Source organism: Rhagoletis pomonella, unplaced genomic scaffold, assembly GCF_013731165.1.
Source record: "Rhagoletis pomonella isolate Grant_MI unplaced genomic scaffold, Rhpom_1.0 Rhpom_scaffold_00008, whole genome shotgun sequence".
In the NCBI taxonomy this organism is placed as follows: Eukaryota; Metazoa; Arthropoda; class Insecta; order Diptera; family Tephritidae; genus Rhagoletis; species Rhagoletis pomonella.
The window spans coordinates 47,731,862-47,749,475 of record NW_023458562.1 but is presented as its reverse complement, the minus strand read 5'-3'; the positions used below and the strand labels follow the sequence as shown (position 1 = coordinate 47,749,475).

The 17,614-nt window shown below is 36.9% G+C and overlaps 1 protein-coding gene across 6 annotated transcripts in view; it reads right to left on the bottom strand.

Moving 5' to 3' along the window:
* The window catches only part of LOC118745026 (latrophilin Cirl), a 27,232-nt gene extending 13,159 nt beyond the window's left edge, over window positions 1-14,073 (bottom strand). For 2 of the 6 annotated variants that reach the window (XM_036478540.1, XM_036478545.1), the window contains exons 1-10: window positions 13,998-14,073; window positions 12,091-12,869; window positions 11,458-12,005; window positions 11,020-11,391; window positions 10,645-10,955; window positions 10,245-10,572; window positions 9,877-10,104; window positions 9,588-9,807; window positions 9,288-9,528; window positions 7,219-7,384 (exon numbers count right to left, since the gene is read on the bottom strand). In XM_036478540.1, the coding sequence (XP_036334433.1) occupies window positions 7,219-7,384; window positions 9,288-9,528; window positions 9,588-9,807; window positions 9,877-10,104; window positions 10,245-10,572; window positions 10,645-10,955; window positions 11,020-11,391; window positions 11,458-12,005; window positions 12,091-12,125 (2,449 nt within the window). In that variant the 5' untranslated portion in view covers window positions 12,126-12,869; window positions 13,998-14,073. Of the gene's footprint in view, window positions 1-7,218; window positions 7,385-9,287; window positions 9,529-9,587; window positions 9,808-9,876; window positions 10,105-10,244; window positions 10,573-10,644; window positions 10,956-11,019; window positions 11,392-11,457; window positions 12,006-12,090; window positions 12,873-12,967; window positions 13,039-13,058; window positions 13,959-13,997 lie in introns of those variants that run through there. The other 4 variants (XM_036478544.1, XM_036478541.1, XM_036478542.1 and 1 more) reach the window with 4 other exon arrangements.
* Between the last annotated feature and the right edge of the window lie 3,541 nt (window positions 14,074-17,614).

The window sequence follows — 17,614 nt, the reverse complement described above, 5'->3', positions numbered from 1 at the left end:
TGAATTCAAGCCCTCGATATTTCACATTTTTATATTTGTAAGTTATTAGAAGCAGGGATGCCAACTTGGCTCAAACCGTGCCATTTGTCCCTATTTTACTTCAAACGGCACTTAATTTTTCAATTTGGCACAAAGTGCCAAAATGGCACTTTTGTAAAAAAAATTACATTTCAATATATTTTTGTGAAATCCTTTGCGTGCACTTCTTTTTCTCAACTAAAATTTTTTAATTTATAAAGGCTATTCAACTGGTTTCTCTTATTTTATCATTGCACTTTTGTTTGGAAAATGTAGCTTTATTTTATTGCTAAATGTGAATGATTAAAAGGAATGAGACCTTTTTTGGCACTGTTAATTTTTCTATTTGGCACATTTTCGCACTTTTTTATCCTCAATATGGCACCTTATAACTAAGAATAGTTGCCAGCCCTGATTGGAAGATTTCTGCTGCGTTTTGGAGCAACAACTTGTCTGCAGTAAAAAAGCATATAATTTGTGTTTCAAAAGTGTGTGAAAACCAATCAATTAACTTATATGATCTCGGTTCCGATATTAAATAATCAATAATTGTTTATACCCGCATTTTGGCACATTGGCTCGTTGAATGTGCCATCTAATAAATAGTGTCGTCATTCTCCTTAGCTGCTTTTAAATGATGTCGTCACAAATTACTGGCGGAGACATGAATACAGTGTAAGAAAATTTTTTTTCTATAATTGTTTCCTTATAGAAAAGTTGGTTTCTTTTCCACCTTAGACATTCCGAATTCGTTCAAAATATGCTAATTTAAAACACAGAATTTTTTCAGTATTCCTCCGAGGTTTTTGGACATAAACTGTTTCTTCAATTTAATAGTGTTCGCTTTATTTTTGTGGAAACGAAACATGTTTTGCAATTTATGGATCATTTCTACACTCTTTCTTCAAATATTTCTCGTATTCCAGCTGTGCACAGGCGATTAGTTTTTCGCATCGTGTTTTTACACATTCCTAATAAAAATTTTTTTTAATAAAATCAAATGGTGGTAGTTCATGATTGTGGTGGATTAATATCACAACACTGAGGATTTGGCAATAACCTTTTTAACCGACTTCCAAAAAAGGAGGAGGTTATCAGTTCGTCGGAATATTTTTTTTTTTTTTTTTTTTTTATGTATCATCATTATGTATATCATTGGATCATGAAATATATAGATATATATATATATTTTTTAAGTCGGTTTTTTTTGCTAAAAATTACTTGTTCATCTATTAAAAAACAACACTTACGGGGCAAAGTTTATTGTAAGAACAACATTTTTTTCTATGAATCGACATACTTTAAGCATTGTTGACGCTATTTCCATTTGAATGAGGAAATAGCGTCAATGACTTTATTTCCAAATTTTTGTTGACTTTATTTCGCTTTTGAAAAGGTAATAATGTCAATTGACTTTATTTCGTTCCAGGGTGGGAAATAAAGTCAATTGACCTTATTTCCATTGAGCTTATTACCTGTCACCATATGGGAGCACTCAAACAGACGCGGTATTGGAAGTGCGGTACATAACTATACCCCTGCGTGCACAGTTGACTGCGCGGTATAAGCAGATATATGGTAAGCAGAGTTGCAGTTAAGAGCTAGAGTTCTACCACATTAAATTAATAAATTAATAATAGTAGATTAAAATTAACAAAAAATCATAATTACAACTTCAAATTATAGTTGAAAAAATGTAATTAATAAATATTAATTTAAAAAGACGAATGCGTTACAAAATAATGTGCAGTACCGCTAACCTGACCTCGTCGCACTTCGTATGGCAACAATGTTTCTTGCTGTACCGCACTATACCGCACCGCGCCTGTTTGAGTGCCTTTGCGTATATCGTTACCGCGTACCGCCCCGTACCATACCGCGCCTGTTTGCGCAGGCCTTAAAACTGGTAACTTTTGACACGAGAGATGACTTTATTTATGTTATTCTCTTTTATGTCCTCTCAATAGTCAGAGAACCGAGTACGGGATCGATTTCCAGTAAAATCTGACTGATTCTGACTATTTCTGACTAGTCCGGACTCGTAAGGGACATGAACCAAAAATACAAGATCACGCGGGCAGGAGAGGAGCCCGTTAGAATCGCATTTAGGAAAAAAAGTTTAACGATTTTGACATTAGCCGTTTGTTTACCTCTTACAACAAAGATGGCGTCGAGATTTCGGCAACTAGAAAAAAACCTTTTTCTTTCTTACCTTCCCGCGTGATCTTGTGTCTTTCGTTCATGCGTAAAGGCCGGTCCACATAGAACTTTCGCGTTGGCGTTAGTTTGACAGAACGTTAGTTAATGAACGCTTGGCAGCGAATGCTTTGAGCACTAGATTTACAGAGCCGCAACAAGGTCCTCAAGTCGCTAGCCGGCAGTACTTGGGGCAAAGACAAAGAAACTTTGCTGGCAACATACAAGGCAATAGGCCGACCGGTTTTGAACTACGCAGCGCCTGTGTGGTCGCCAGGGACTAGTAGGACGCAGTGGACGAAGCTACAGACTGTACAGAACACCGTACTCAGGACAGCGACAGGATACCTCCTGATGTCGCCTGAACACCATCTACACGGCGAGGCTCAAATGCTCCCCGTAAATGAGCACAATAGAATGCTCTGCAAGCAGTTCCTGACCGGGAGCCACAGAAGTGGCCACCCAAGCAGACAGCTGCTTGCAGAGGAGCCCCCGCCTAGGCACTTCAGGAGGCATCTATATGAACTGACAAACGAAGTCCAGAGGTTCATCAAGCAACCTCTGGACCCGACAGCTTACCGACAGGCTCTGAACGGCATTCACAGGGACTCAGTCTCGAGTTATGTAGACTCTAGACATGTGAATGCCGTTCTAGGCATACCACCCCCGGACATAGACGAGACGGAGCTTCATCTGCCTCGGGAGACTCGCACAACACTTGCACAACTTCGCTCCGGCTACTGCAGCAGGTTAAACTTCTACCTGAGTAGGTTGAATGAGGATGTGCCGAATGAGTGTCCGACATGCGGAGAGACCCCACATGACTCGAAACATCTCTTCGCATGCCCGGAAAACCCGACAACCCTAACGGCCTTGTCCCTGTGGACAAACCCCACAGAAGCTGCACGCTTCCTAGGGTTGCCGTTAGTGGAACTTGACGACAACGACTGAGATACCAACCGTCCTGGGCGGGGTTGTTGTAGCCGCTACAACAACAACAGCAGCACTAGATTTCATACTAACGACAGATAAATTAATATTTCATATCAATAATTGCATGAAAAATGATATTTCTTACCTACATTTGATTAAAAATTAAAAATATTTCACATAATTTTATTTATTTGGCGTTGGCGTTGCCGTAGGTATGTGGACATGTCCATATAATTGGGTGTATTCATAGTCAGCTGTTAATCAACGCCAACGCCAAAGCCAACGCCAAAGTTCTATGTGGACCGGCCTTAAGGGATCGCAAATTATGAAAGAGCTCGATTTAATTGTCACTTCTACTTTGTTGAAAATGCCTTGTGCAAAATGAATTAGGCACACTTTTAGCTCACGCTTGTTTGCGGTAGTGCCCACCTCTGCACATAAGGGATCTGTTAAATGAGTTTTGCGTGTAAGTGGTTACCCAACGCACAGCATTACATATCTATGTAGAAGTCTGTTGATTTTTGATTTCTGCGTCAAATTATATGCTATGCAATGCAGTGCAAAGTATTCATAACTGAGCCGTGATTTCTGAAACCCATTTCCGAAAAGTGACAGAAAGGTCTTACTGGCTGTTTACATCTGGAAATAAAATTACTCTTTCTTAATTTAACAGCGAATTGCGTGGAAATTTTGGAAATATTGCAACGTCTGACGCGCTGTTGATATACAGTCTCTTCGACAAGAAAGACTGTGAGGTTTCTGATAGTAGAATAAAAGATATTACTATTTATTTTCGTTCAGTTCCGCTAATTGAATCATGAAGAAATTAACGGTACTCCGAAATTTGTATAAAATCATTTTAGTCCGTTGTTTATTGTGCTTAAGAATTACTTGTTATGGGCCATTTCATTGTCACTAGTGGGAATGTGTTCAATTGTAAATTTTAACTATGCCGTCGGAACTTATACACAGCGAAAGATATTTTTTAACATAAACGATAACTAATGTATCAAACTGCTTTAACAAAAATACCAAGCGATTTCTTCTGATAGTTTTATGTAACTATCATTTGAATGAATGTGACTGGCGGGACACTGAAAAGAACTCTATTTTACCCTTGTGCACTCAAAGATGAATTTTAGGCAAAACACTTGCAGGGTTACTAAAAAAAAAGTTGAATGGCAAAATGTTGGCTGGCGGCCAACTTTGTTGAAAGCGATTAGTTGAAAGACCGTTCAGCCAAACGTAGAATGCAAAGTTGACCAATGCAAAGGCCTTCTTATGGCGAATATTTTGATAATTTTTTATATTTTGATATTTTGAACCATTCAATTACTGACATATATCGCTATCTTAATATGGAAAGGCCCTATCGAACATTTTCCGTTCCGGTCAAGTTAGTCATTGAAGGATACAATAACTCGCATAAAACTGAAAATGTGTACGAGTGTTGCGAACACCATTATGAATAAAATGGCAAAATTCCCCATCGATCCCACGCATGCAAACAAATTTATTCAAGGTAGAAGGTCACATAAATTTATTTTTGCATTTTTCAGCAAAACGGTAAGGTTAATCACAAAACCAAGTGAGATGAAAAAAAAAATTTCTGCACAATATGGGTGACAGGTAACAAGATCAACGGAAATATAGTCAATTGACATTATTACCTTTTCAAAAGCGAAATAAAGTCAACAAAAATTTGGAAATAAAGTCATTGACGCTATTTCCTCATTCAAATGGAAATAGCGTTAACAATGCTTAAAGTATGTCAATTCATAGAAAAAAATTTTGTTACAGTAAACATTTCTCCGTAAGTGTTGCTTTTTAATAGATGAAAAAGGTTATTGCCAAATCCTCAGTGTTGTGATATTAATCCACATACAATCATGAACTACCACCAATTGATTTTATTAAAAAAATTTAAATTACGAATATGTAAAAACACGATGCGAAAAACTAAGCGCCTGCGCACAGCTGGAAAACGAGAAATATTTGAAGAAAGAGTGGAGAAATGATCCATAACTTGCAAAACATGTTTCGTTTCCACAAAAATAAAGCGAACACTAATAAATTGAAGAAACAGTTTATGTCCAAAAACCTCGGAGGAATACTGAAAAAATTCTGTGTTTTAAATTAGCATATTTTGAACGAATTCGGAATTTCGGTGGAAAAGAAACCAACCTTTCTATAAGGAAACAATTATAGAAAAAGAATTTTCTTACACTGTATTCATGTCTCCGCCAGCAATTTGTGACAAAATCATTTAAAAGCAGCGGCATAGCGTGACGTGGTGTGGCGCGCGGACGCTGGCCGACGCGAAGCTAAGCAAATTTAATGTTTGAAAGAGCAATGATGTCAATGGATTTTATTTCGCTTTTAAAAAGGTAATAATGCCCACCCTGGTGCGAAATAAAGTCAATTGACCTTATTTCCTTTCATGCTATTACCTGTCACCTACTTGTGAAGTAGTGGATTTCACGCGCACTTAAGTATGTATAGAGCTTTATCCGAATTTTTTTAAGCTTACACCATATTTTGAGCTAACTTGGCCGGGTTATACAAAAATTTCACTCTCCAGATCTCAGAAAGGGTAATCCTTGGGGACAAAAATGTTATAAAGCTAGGCGCACATTGCATCCGATAGGCCGACCGATTTCGGCCGAACAATTTGACCGTCCGAACTGAATCGCACACTTAACCAGATTATTTTCCGTCCGTATTTGTACACACAAATCTGGTTTTCATTACAATTTTGTAAGCAGTGATATATTTTGATACATTTTAATTGACATAAATACTTTAACCATGTAATTATAGGTAATGTTTTTTGTTTTGCACCCAATAAGTTAATTTTTCGCAGCCCGACATCGGGCGAGAAAAACAAACATGTTTGAATTTATCGTCACTGACTGACGTCAACGGCCGATGTCGGTTCGGTTATCGCTCATATATTCATATCGCCCGATACGATAGTACGATAAAACTGTAAAATCTAAAGAAATAGAGGCTACTTCTAATCCTCCCCATGGAGAGGCTAAGAATTATAACATGCATTTAACGGGACATTGCAGGCTTAGAGGCCACTTGTTTAATCTGAGGATCTGGTCAAGCGACTTACTATATCGCTTCTTTGGCTCTGCCAAAGAGACACCATTGCACTTTCTTTTGGAGTGCGTGTCCGTTTCACAAAGTACGGAGAGGTGCATAGGGTCATATATGGCCAAGTGAAGAGCATATACCGTCACTAGACACAAATAAAGACGTTGGCTCAAAAGTTGACCGCGAAAAAATACGCATAAAAAACTTCTACGAAGAAAGTCTTTTAACATAGTTGAAGGCGAAAAAAGACGCATAAAAAACTTCTACGAAGAAAGTCTTTTAACATAGTTGAAGGCGAAGAAAGACGCGTAAACTTATTTTTGCGGTCAACTATGTTTGCGGGTGTAACAGTATGTAAATTCCCCAAAGAGTTTTTGGAGAATGATGCTGAAGTGGCAGTCCTTGGCTATGTATAAATCTATGTTAAAGTTAATCAGCCTCATGGCGAGAGTCGTGAAATTAACATTTCACAATATTTTGTCCAGGCGGCGATATCTCAATTACGTTACGCTCTTACCTACAACAGTTACGTGAGCAAAGTTATAATAATACACCCTTGAGCGCAAGTAACAAAATAAGTTTTGATATTTGTAAGAAAGAAAATCTGCCCCATTCTGAATACTCCCGGGGAGTTTGTTCTCCAAGAATTTGTTTCTCCCGAGGAAGAAATCCTCCAATAATTAACTCCCAGGGAGTAGCATTTTCCCCGAAAATTTTGGAGGAGGAAACTCGAACTTCGAAAGAGTTGTTTGACACTTTTTTGACAGCTCAACTCGCCATTTAAAATAAAAAATCCTCAGGAAATTTTTATTCATAATAGGAGGAAAAGAGAGAACTCACAGGGAGTTTCTGTTCAGAATCGGCCTGGAAATGTTTTAGTTTATTTCCTGAGGCACATGCAACTCCTTTTAATACTGTGTAGTCTTATTCGAGAAAATATAAAGAAAAATAAAGAAATCCTGAACTCACCTTCGAAACAGAACCACGCAATCGCCGATAGTATTGAACAATGAAGAAACACAGTAGTAAAACCACAGAGAATACTCGTCTCATTCTGCTCAATGCCGATTAGGAAAAGAATTTCAATGAAAAGTAGACATATATAAATGCTGCGGTAGATGGAAGTGCGCGCAGACTGTAAAAAAATAAGAACAGAATAGGGAAAATGTGCAAAATTTTTTGGAAAAAAGTTTTTGAAAAACAGATACAGTTTAATAAATTAAAAAAAAAACATGTGAATGAAAAAGTTACTAGCGGCAGCAGCAACAGTTTTTTGGTAGACAAAAAGAATCTTATAATGCAAGTACATTATATAGTAAGCTATTAATACAGTTTTTAGGGCTTGCAAGGTACAGCAAGAAAAAATTTCTCAAAAATGTTCAAAATTATTTTATATATAGTTTTGAAATTTTGAAGCTTAAAATAATTTTTCATAAATTTCGCCAAATTAAAAAAAAATCGACATTTGTAGGAAATTTTTTGCTTAATTTTATTTTTTTTGCTTATTTAACTGTATTAATAATTTTATAGTAAAGTGGTGGTGGTTTTTGGTATTGGTGGATTTTTGGATAGGATATAGACACAGCAAATGAGACGATTTACAAAAACAAAAAATAACACACAAAACAGCAAATAATTTAATTAATGAACACAATGACAAATGGACGAAAATATTTGTTTTCAAATACGCAAAAGGACATTTATTGTGATTTATGTATGAAATGTGATGAGATTTTAAATAAATGCCAAACCAAAACATATGCAATTTATGCTAACTTAAATAATATAAACATTAAAAATCATATGCATTCTATGAACTAAATTTACTAAAAAAAAACACAAGAACATACACACTAAAATAATGAGAAATTAAAAGAAAATCTTAAAATCCAAGCAATTAAATACACATGCACTAACGCCATAAGGCACTAAAATAAAGTAAATGTCATAAATCACTAAAAAATTTTATACTTAACAGTATATCACATTTACTACTACAATAATCAGTACAAATAACAATAAAAATTATAAATCGAATGCATAAAAAACATAAACAACTTAATCAATTTAGAATTTCACGTTCCTTCTAAAGTATTTTAAAGCGGCTAAGTCGCTTTTACCTTTATGTATAAACTAAGCTACTTACATACATATATGTACGTTTATCCAAATAATCGTCTACATAATTATCATAAACTCAAATAAAAAAACAAAGAACATTAATCATATGAAATATTTCACCACCACCACCACTTATACTGTAAATCTTCCATATTTCCTTGCATTATAATATTATTTGTATTTGTATTCGCATCACCAATGCGATTGTTGACGCCCACATTATTACTGTTACGATTCACATTCAAATTATTATTGCTGCCCGCATGTTGTAGCGCTGCAGCAATTGTAGCTGCCGCCGCCATGGCCGCCACGGACGTCGTGTTACTCATCGACGTCTCTATGGTGCCGTGATGGGGGGCATGTGCCGCCGCCGCGCTAACATGCATATGCGTAGACGTTGCCGGCTGATTCAGATTGTGACCGTGCGGATTGTGATGATGTGGCGGTTGTAAGTTTAAGTTCAAATTCAAATTATTCATTTGTAAGTTGCGTTGGTTATGCTGTGCCACCACAACTGCAGCAGCGGCGGCAGCCACGACTTGTTGTTGCTGCTGCTGTTGTTGTTGCTGCGCGGCCTGTTGCTGCAGATTGAAATTGTTAGCATTCAAGTTGTTGCGATTCGAATTTCGTATTGAATTGTGTTGTATGAAATTCGAGGGCGTTGCACTAGCGTGATGACTACCCGACGCGCCCATTAAATTTGGTATATGTTGTAAGTTGAGTTGCTGTTGTAGAGTTTGTATGTTGTTAGTGGGCGTTGGCTGACCGCTTGAGCCGGATGCTGTTGTCGCTGTACCCGACGCTGAAGTAATTGCGAGCGTTTCATGCGTCTGATCACGTATATTGTTCTGGCGGCGGCTGCCGCGCTGTCGCTGACTGCCGCCAAGACCACCCTGACTACCACGACGACCGCTTACCTTTATGAATACGCCATTGAAGATCTTAAGCGTTAGCAATGCAATGACCACAAACACCAGACAAATCGATATGCTGATGTAGATAAGTATACGCATGTTGCCATTAAAGACGCCAAACAGCGAATGATTGTGCTCGTCCATAACGTCCATTAGTATGGCAAAGTTGGTGAGATGATTGCACATACAAATGCTGTGCGTACGATTTGTAGACTCCAAGTTGCACCCATTTGCCGACCAAGCGCTATAAAGAGTTAATTAATAATTTGCAATCAAGCGAAAAATGTGGTAAAAGCGACTTACTGATCTATGTAGTTCCAAAAGACACAGGTTGGGTTTGTCACATTCTCGGTTTTTATGTGCCGCAAAACTAATTTGATGGGTTGTGATAGTTGTATATGACGCCCTTTGCCCAAACTAGCCGATATCACCTTACTATTTAGTATGCGTATGCGTTGCTGCTGGATATCAGCAGCTGCACCTGTATCATTGCGTTCACTTGCCAGTAAAGCAGTGTTGCGAACTATTTTACAAAGTGTTGATGTATAAATAAGAGCAAATATTTATTAAAGTAAAATTAAAGAAAACTTACCGTAACTACGGGAGCTCTTGGAATCAAAATGATCGTATGATGGTTTCAAAATCGATTCTAGACGGTCGAATGCAGCAAAAACTATGCGTACAAGCCCACCTTCGCTGTTCTCAATCAACGCAGTTCGTGGTAACTCAATGCGGTCATCACTGATTTGCCACTGTTCGAGGTCTGGGAAAACTTCATTGCTCTGGATATTCTTTGTTTCCAAAACACGTACAGATAACACTAAATAAGGACGAGAAAAAGTAATGGGATAAGACCAAATTGTATTTTTGGTACTATTTCAATGAATTATTTGCAAACCTAGTTGCCAAATTTTTAATTGTATATTGTCTTTATTTTTATACCATCCCTCTTCCACTTACATATATTTTTTACTTTTTGCACAATATTCCGCTCGCGTATTATCGTATCGGCCAACAGAAATGCATTGTACTCTAGTCCCGTAAGCAGCGATGTTGCAACACGCATTTGATCTTCCTGATTTAGATCCATCCAAGATGATAATTGCGACTCGTCCAATAAATTTGAACCAGTTTTTACTACACCATGTAGGAGCTCTAATATGATAGCCTCACGCTGGCGTTGATCGGGTAATGTTTCTTTGTCATGAAACATTTTTTCCGACATGGTTTGTATAATTTTTGTGGTAACAAGCATATCACCGCCATACAGAGTTTTACTGCTAGTCACCTATATTAGAAAAATCAAATGTAAATTTTCAATTGAAACATCCCACGATTAAATATAATAATTTTTACATACCTCCGACAGATCATTTGCAATTGAGATAACCGATGATTCTCGTTGGTTGACGCGTACCTCTAAGCTGTTTAACCATAGACTACGGCATTGCGTCAGATCGGGTGTTAAGGGGTGCCAAGTGGGTTCAAAGTTCCCTATGCGACGATTTAGTCTATCAGCGGCGGTTTCGCAGCTACTATTTGCGTTGGCGCTGCAATTAGAGCGTAGCATTGTGCGCATGGTAGTTGGCTCTGGTGTACCGCCAACGTCTTCTTTAAACGTGACGCGCTTCATGAGCACACACCGCCATTTCGCAATGCCTGTGGCACCGCCTAGTAAAGAAGGTTTTTTTGTTTCAACGCAACGATAATTTCTTACTAAACATTTGAATTTTACCTGGACATGGCTGCACATTTACATCGCCGACACGCGTTATATTCCAGAACAAATTACGTGCATTTGTGGGTCCACAGAACATATTCGTTTCATCCTCAGCAACCGCACCCAAACCCAAATTGAGATTGTTTATGTTGTTGATGGTGCGGATGCCAGTACCTCCGTTGCCAGCATCTGTGGCGGTGCCTATTAAATTATTATTACCACCAGTGGCATGTTGTTGGGTAGCTGTACTCTGCGGTTGGTTGCCACGATTTTGCGCTGTTTTAGCAGTTAGCAAGGTGCCGTCATCTGTGCCACTGCCACCAACCCCGCTAAGTATACGTGTATTGGGAGAGGTGGTTGTGTTGGACGGACCCGTGTAGGATTTGGCTGTTCGCAGAAATATTAGGAAAATATTAAAGCAAACAAAAAATTATAATTTAAACAATAACTAACTTTGATTTGTACTTGGCGTTCGCATTGCTGCATCACCTTTCGCTTGTGATCGAGTATTGGACCCTGAAGCATCAGCCGCATTGACCGCATCCCCTAACGACGTTGGGTGATGTCCCGAGTGGTGGTGATGATGCAACGGCGGCGGTGGTGGTAACCCGTCATGCCTATTAGAATTCTTTATCGCCGTTGTATTGTAGCTACCCTTTAGCCGGCCACCCGGCAAGGTGGGTTGCGGTGGGCCCGGCGTTGGCGGTAGCGTATGCCATATGCCACCTGCGGCTGGAGCACCCGCACCAGCGGGCAATGGCAGGCGACCGGGCCCCGGTGGTTGGAGAGGAGCACTCGGATTGATGAGCGTGCTGCCATTAGCAAGCAACGGTGGGTTATTCGCCAAAACCCATGGCGGACTTGGACGATTTGTGGTAGTTGATGTTTGTGAGGCCGATATGCATTGATAGTGTGCCTCCAAATATTTGTGTGTGCCAGGGCAGGGATCGCCAAACATGCTCGTCGTCGCCAACACACTGCAGCTTTGCTTGTGCGCGCATCTGTTGCAAATTGAAGTGTAACCAGCAGTTATAATATAACGTGCGTGTGGGGTCCTTGAGATTAAACGGTACGGTAGGTACTTACTTTGAATTTAACACGGTCAAACTTTTGGGAAACATGCAATTCACGCTCCATTCCACGTTGCCATGGTCATTGCATATCGTTATCGAGAACCGTCCATAGTTTGCGCGTATCAGGTTAATCAGGTCGCCTGGATCGCATTCAATTGTTAATTTCTTACCTTCGCAAGCGTAGGCCGTTTGGTATTTGGGTGCTATTAGAAGAGGAGTGGAAAGTTAATCAAAAATGTTCAAAATATACATTTTCGCAACATAGCAAGAAATTTTCAATTATGCAGTATGTCAAATATACAATGTATGATATTATATAGTAGGTAATATGGTTAGATTAATATATTAATTAGAGTTATGTTGAATGTCGTTGTAGTAGTTGATTTGGTTTGGTTTGGATTGGTTTGATGATGTTGATCTGAAAATAGATTAAGAGCTATGCGTGGCACAAAGTATATGTATGATTTCAAAAATATGTGACATTTAGACAAACATATGCATATAAATAGCAATAAATGGTGAGCACAATCATGTTTTTAGCCTACGTTAGATACTTAGAATGCCTCCCGGCGTGTTTGCCGCATGATTTCTTAGCTTTGTTGCTTAGTGTTCATAAATACCAATGCCATCAGAATTAAAGTTAAAACTCAGCGTACACCTCCTGCTATAGTGAGAACCAGTTCAAGTAGTCCAAATGATGACGATGATTCATCCAACTTCTTTTCTGTGTAGTCTGTTGCTTTTGTTGTCTAGAAAGTGAGGTCATATTTGGAGAGTATGACGAGTGCCAAGCTGCTGAAAGAGAACAAAGGGCAAGCTTAGGCATTTCCAAAAAAAAAACAGGTATGTATTTATTCTTTAAATTATTAATATACACTGAAAGCGCCTACATCTGCTTTATTTCAACCCCAGCTGCTCTTATTCATACCATTTACAGAAATGGCGTATCATAATCAAATTTGTATTGTGATACATACACACCTATGACCCAAAAAAGCAAATAACTGGCTTAAAATGCCACAGCGCACGTATTTTGTAGGGATAAGTAAATTCCTAAGGGTATTACTGCATTTGTGTGCAATTCCCAACGCAAACACTTCTCAACAACGAACAAATAGTAAAAGAGAAATTCGACTCAGTATATTCCGATTGAAGGCACGAACTGCACATTTAAAAAGGCGATTAAACGTTTTGTTGCAACTTACAACCAGGCAAATGCCATCAAACTGCTAAGCAGTTGCATGCATCGGCATTGGCCCTGCACGATGTGTGCAACGCACACATATGCACTTTTAATGCAGAGTCGAATGTTCCAATTCTTAATATTCCTCGGGCTCCATATTTTTTGTATCTCACATTCCATGTGTGCGGTCAACTGCGACGTCTTGCAAGGTGGACCTCCTTTGTTGAATGCAAATTACTCAAATTTTTAAATTATTCTTTTAAAATATTTATACGACCCTTAGTTAAATTTTTAACCTGATTATTTTTGCTTTTTTTCAGAAATTTATCATTGCTCCCAATAAGAACGCATCCGTCTGACATAGCCCACCAAGTTAAAATATGCACTTAAATTTTAAATTAACAGGGCCATGTTGTTAAAATGCAACTGTTTAACAGCGCTGCAACTGTTTGACAGCACCGATGTAGAGAAACTTCGTTCGTTTTACAGCGCAGCAACATAACAGTCTACCTAACAGCGGCGCCCGACTTTTTCCGACCTGTCTGCTGTTAACCACTTTCCCCAATTAGTCGAAGGCAAGTAGTTTAAACAAAGAAAAAGCTATAAATTTCACATTTTCAACGGAATTTTTTTCGGCATCGAAATCCATTGTCCTTGTTCACTACATTTTTGCACTTTTTACTATTTAAAAACCACTAAAATTGCAAATAATTGTAAAATTATTCAGAGCTACACACCTTTGCGACTTGTAAAAATTCTCTACACTATACGAATGACGACTGCACACGGTTGCCACTTTTTCCTTTTTTTAGTACCAACAAATGTACCAAAATGTAAAAATTCTACCAATATACCTTCAAACTATAGTGGTTGTTCACACTCAAGGCACATAAATACAGGTAGAAGCCAAAATGACGTTGCTCTCATGAGAACCAAACCTTTAAACTTCAACTTGTTTTTCATTTATTTCCTATATTTCGTTACGCTTTGAATGTCATATCGAGCTAAATGCGCTAAATGTGCTTTTACGCGTAAGCAAAAACAGCCCATTATTTTACCAGATATCAAAATGTACCAAAATGGAAAAAATTTACCAAAAATGGTAAATTTCGGACGAAATGGCAACCGTGCGAGTGCAGAGGAGCAAAAGTATCTCTGTGAACAAAATGGAACTGCAAAATGGTGGATTTTAGTAGTTCCGCATAGAGGAATTTGGGAGGTGATTTTAAGGTCTCCAAAGTGTTTAAGCGTTTCTGTGTTTTGTTTTAGGCGTTACAATGAATGCTAATACTTTTGTTTGTTTAGATGAATATTTAACTAAATTTTAATTATTCTGTTTGGTTTTTTCGGTGATATATTAGACCAAAGCTTAAGTTTTCATTAGTTTAAAGACCTTTTAACGCCTCCCAACTAGTCAATTACTAATTAATTCCTTTCTACACAAACACCCCTTAATCAATTACATATCCATATGCATGTGTACAGAGACATGTTTGTATTATTTCAGTGGATTTTCATTGCAAATAAAAGGCAAATCCAATTTTTAACATTTTTATTTAACTTTATTGACAAACAAACACCATGACAAACAACGACATCAATTGTATATTGACAAGTTTATAACTCAGGTGGATTAGTCGATACATAATTTACGTGCCACTTTGACACTTTGCAATAACAGCTATCACATAACAACATAAGTATTTATGTATTTAAGTAAATATTTATACAATTCGCTTTTGGTTTTAGTAAAGTAACTATCTGTTTAAGTAGTGAAACGAAGAATCAATTCCTTAGACTTTATACGCATGTATGTATGTGTATTTCTATATAATTAAACATAATTTGTTGAACTTGCTTAAAGTGAAATCGTCATACTTATTTTTGGCATACTTACAATAATATACTTTTTATGCTGATATGTGTAATATAATGAATTTTCATTTCATTTGTATGTAAGTCGCTTCTCGAACTCTTAATTAATATAATTTGCTTATGGCTAAACTAATACGTATGACTGTACTACTTCGTTCCCACGACAGTCGGGTCTACGTAACCGGAACGACCCAGATTTATATCTGGCCAAGGACTGTCACTCCAGCAACACTCCCCAAAAAGTTTTTGGGGAATTTGTATGCTGCTACAACAACAACAACAACTGTACTACTTTTTACTTATGTTCTTAATGCTTATACATATTTTTTTCTAAATTTATATTATGTTTTTACATAGGTATATACATATGTAAGTATACACATACATATCGTTACCTTACGTAACTAAATATTATTTTTTGCGGGGATATGGGGACTTATAATTCGATGAAACTCACCATAATCAATCAAAAATTGATGTTTTGGATTTTTAGATAGTTACGGCTTTTTGTATTTCAGCGACGATGTGACAATATTACGGTAACGATGTGTAGGTACATATGTACATACATACATATGAATGTATGGATGTATGTAGGAACATGAGACTTCTAATGTTAATCAATTGAAGGCGTATATAAAAATGCTATATACATATAGCACACATATACATACATATATATATATATGCAAGTATGTACATATAATTACAATTTTCTTATTGTGAAATCGTCCAAGCCTAAAATTAATTGATATATTTAATGCTTTTGCAGTCAGTAGGGGAAAAGTTAAGTAAATTGTGTTCACAATACATTTCATTTGATGATACGAGTACAAACATACTGCATATGTGGGTCAAAGCAATGTACATATTTATTGTATTGTGCATTTCAGTTTTCAAATTAATTGCAGCCATTCAATTAACGATCACAAATGATCACATATTCGATAGGAAAATATTAAGCGTATGGCTTTGAGGTGACCGAGTGGACTTACAGCGAGCTGAGAAAATTTATTGGAGTGAATTATTGATAGCAATAATCTTGGGTTTTTTTATTCACAATGGGGAAATGGCGTGAGAAAAGTATTTTAAAGTCAGTGGTATGGTACTAAAATGGCGAATATTGAAGAATATAAACATATGTATTACAATGAATGTAATATTTTAATTGGACTAGTAATTTTGGGATACATATGTATGCACATTAGGGTGGTCCAAAAATACGTGTTAAAAAGTAAAGTCGGAAGGGGATGGGGGGGGGGGGGGAGAAAATTAAAATTCCAACCGTACTTTTCAGGGTCGTTAAAATAGACTTTTAAGAGTTTAGCAGTTTGACGCGCTAAATCTCTTGCTTGTTTACGAACGTATACCAAACACTGTGACTTTCAATATCAAAGGAATAGTGAATAAAGTTATTTTTTTCTCTATTCGATTTTGAAGACCCTGCCTAATGTATGTACATACATATATGTATGTCCCTAAAATCTATTATATCACAGTAATTGCAAGACAATGAAAATGTTTAATTAGCATAGTGCTCTTATAATAAATTTAATTTTGGACTTTTAGCTGCAGTTGGATAAATATGACAAACAATTGATTAAAAACATATTTTAAGGTAGCGCAGCTACATACAATACGTACATACATACACACATACATATGTATTTTAAATAAATAATTTAATTTCCAGAAAATTTTGGTTATCTTTTTTTTTGACGACTTTAAACGCATCTAATGAAAACCCAGTTTTTTGAGTAGTGACAGTCTTTTAGTAAATTAGCGATTGTGGCTAGATGATTCTCAGAATTAGAATCATAATTAGAGTTAGAATCATGATTAGAAAGAAGGTTCACCAACAACAATTTACAGCAGTAGCCAGTGCTTTGTGAAAAAGCCGAAAAACATACATACATATCCCGTCTTTTTTAAGATATTAAAAAAATACATCCATCTGTTGTGAAAGAAATATGAGGGTGCAAATACTTTACTTGAACAAATTGTTATTTCGGTAAAACGAATAAATTTTTTGGTCCCATGGGGATTCGTTACAGGAAAGTTCGATTGCATAAAAAAAATACTTTTTAGGACCAATAATTTCACGAAAATATCCTATTTATGCAAATTTGTCAACACAACAAAAAAATTTAGAAATTGTTGGGTAGTAAATTAACAAACAGAACTTAATAACTAATTTAATAAACAATTAACTAACTATAAACGGTTCACGTGAAAAATTTATTGAAATCGCAAAATAAAAGCATTCTTCAATACGAAATATGTTTGCCACAAGGCCGCTCACTAATCTTCTAGTTAAGCAAAAATAATAATTTAAAGAACTACGCAGCCACAATGATTTCTTTATAACAAAAACATTACGTGCCACTACAATCGACTTTCAAGTGTTGATAAATAATTCTCATTTACAAACTAAATGCATACAAACATGTTACATTCAGAAAAGACTCGGATGTGCATA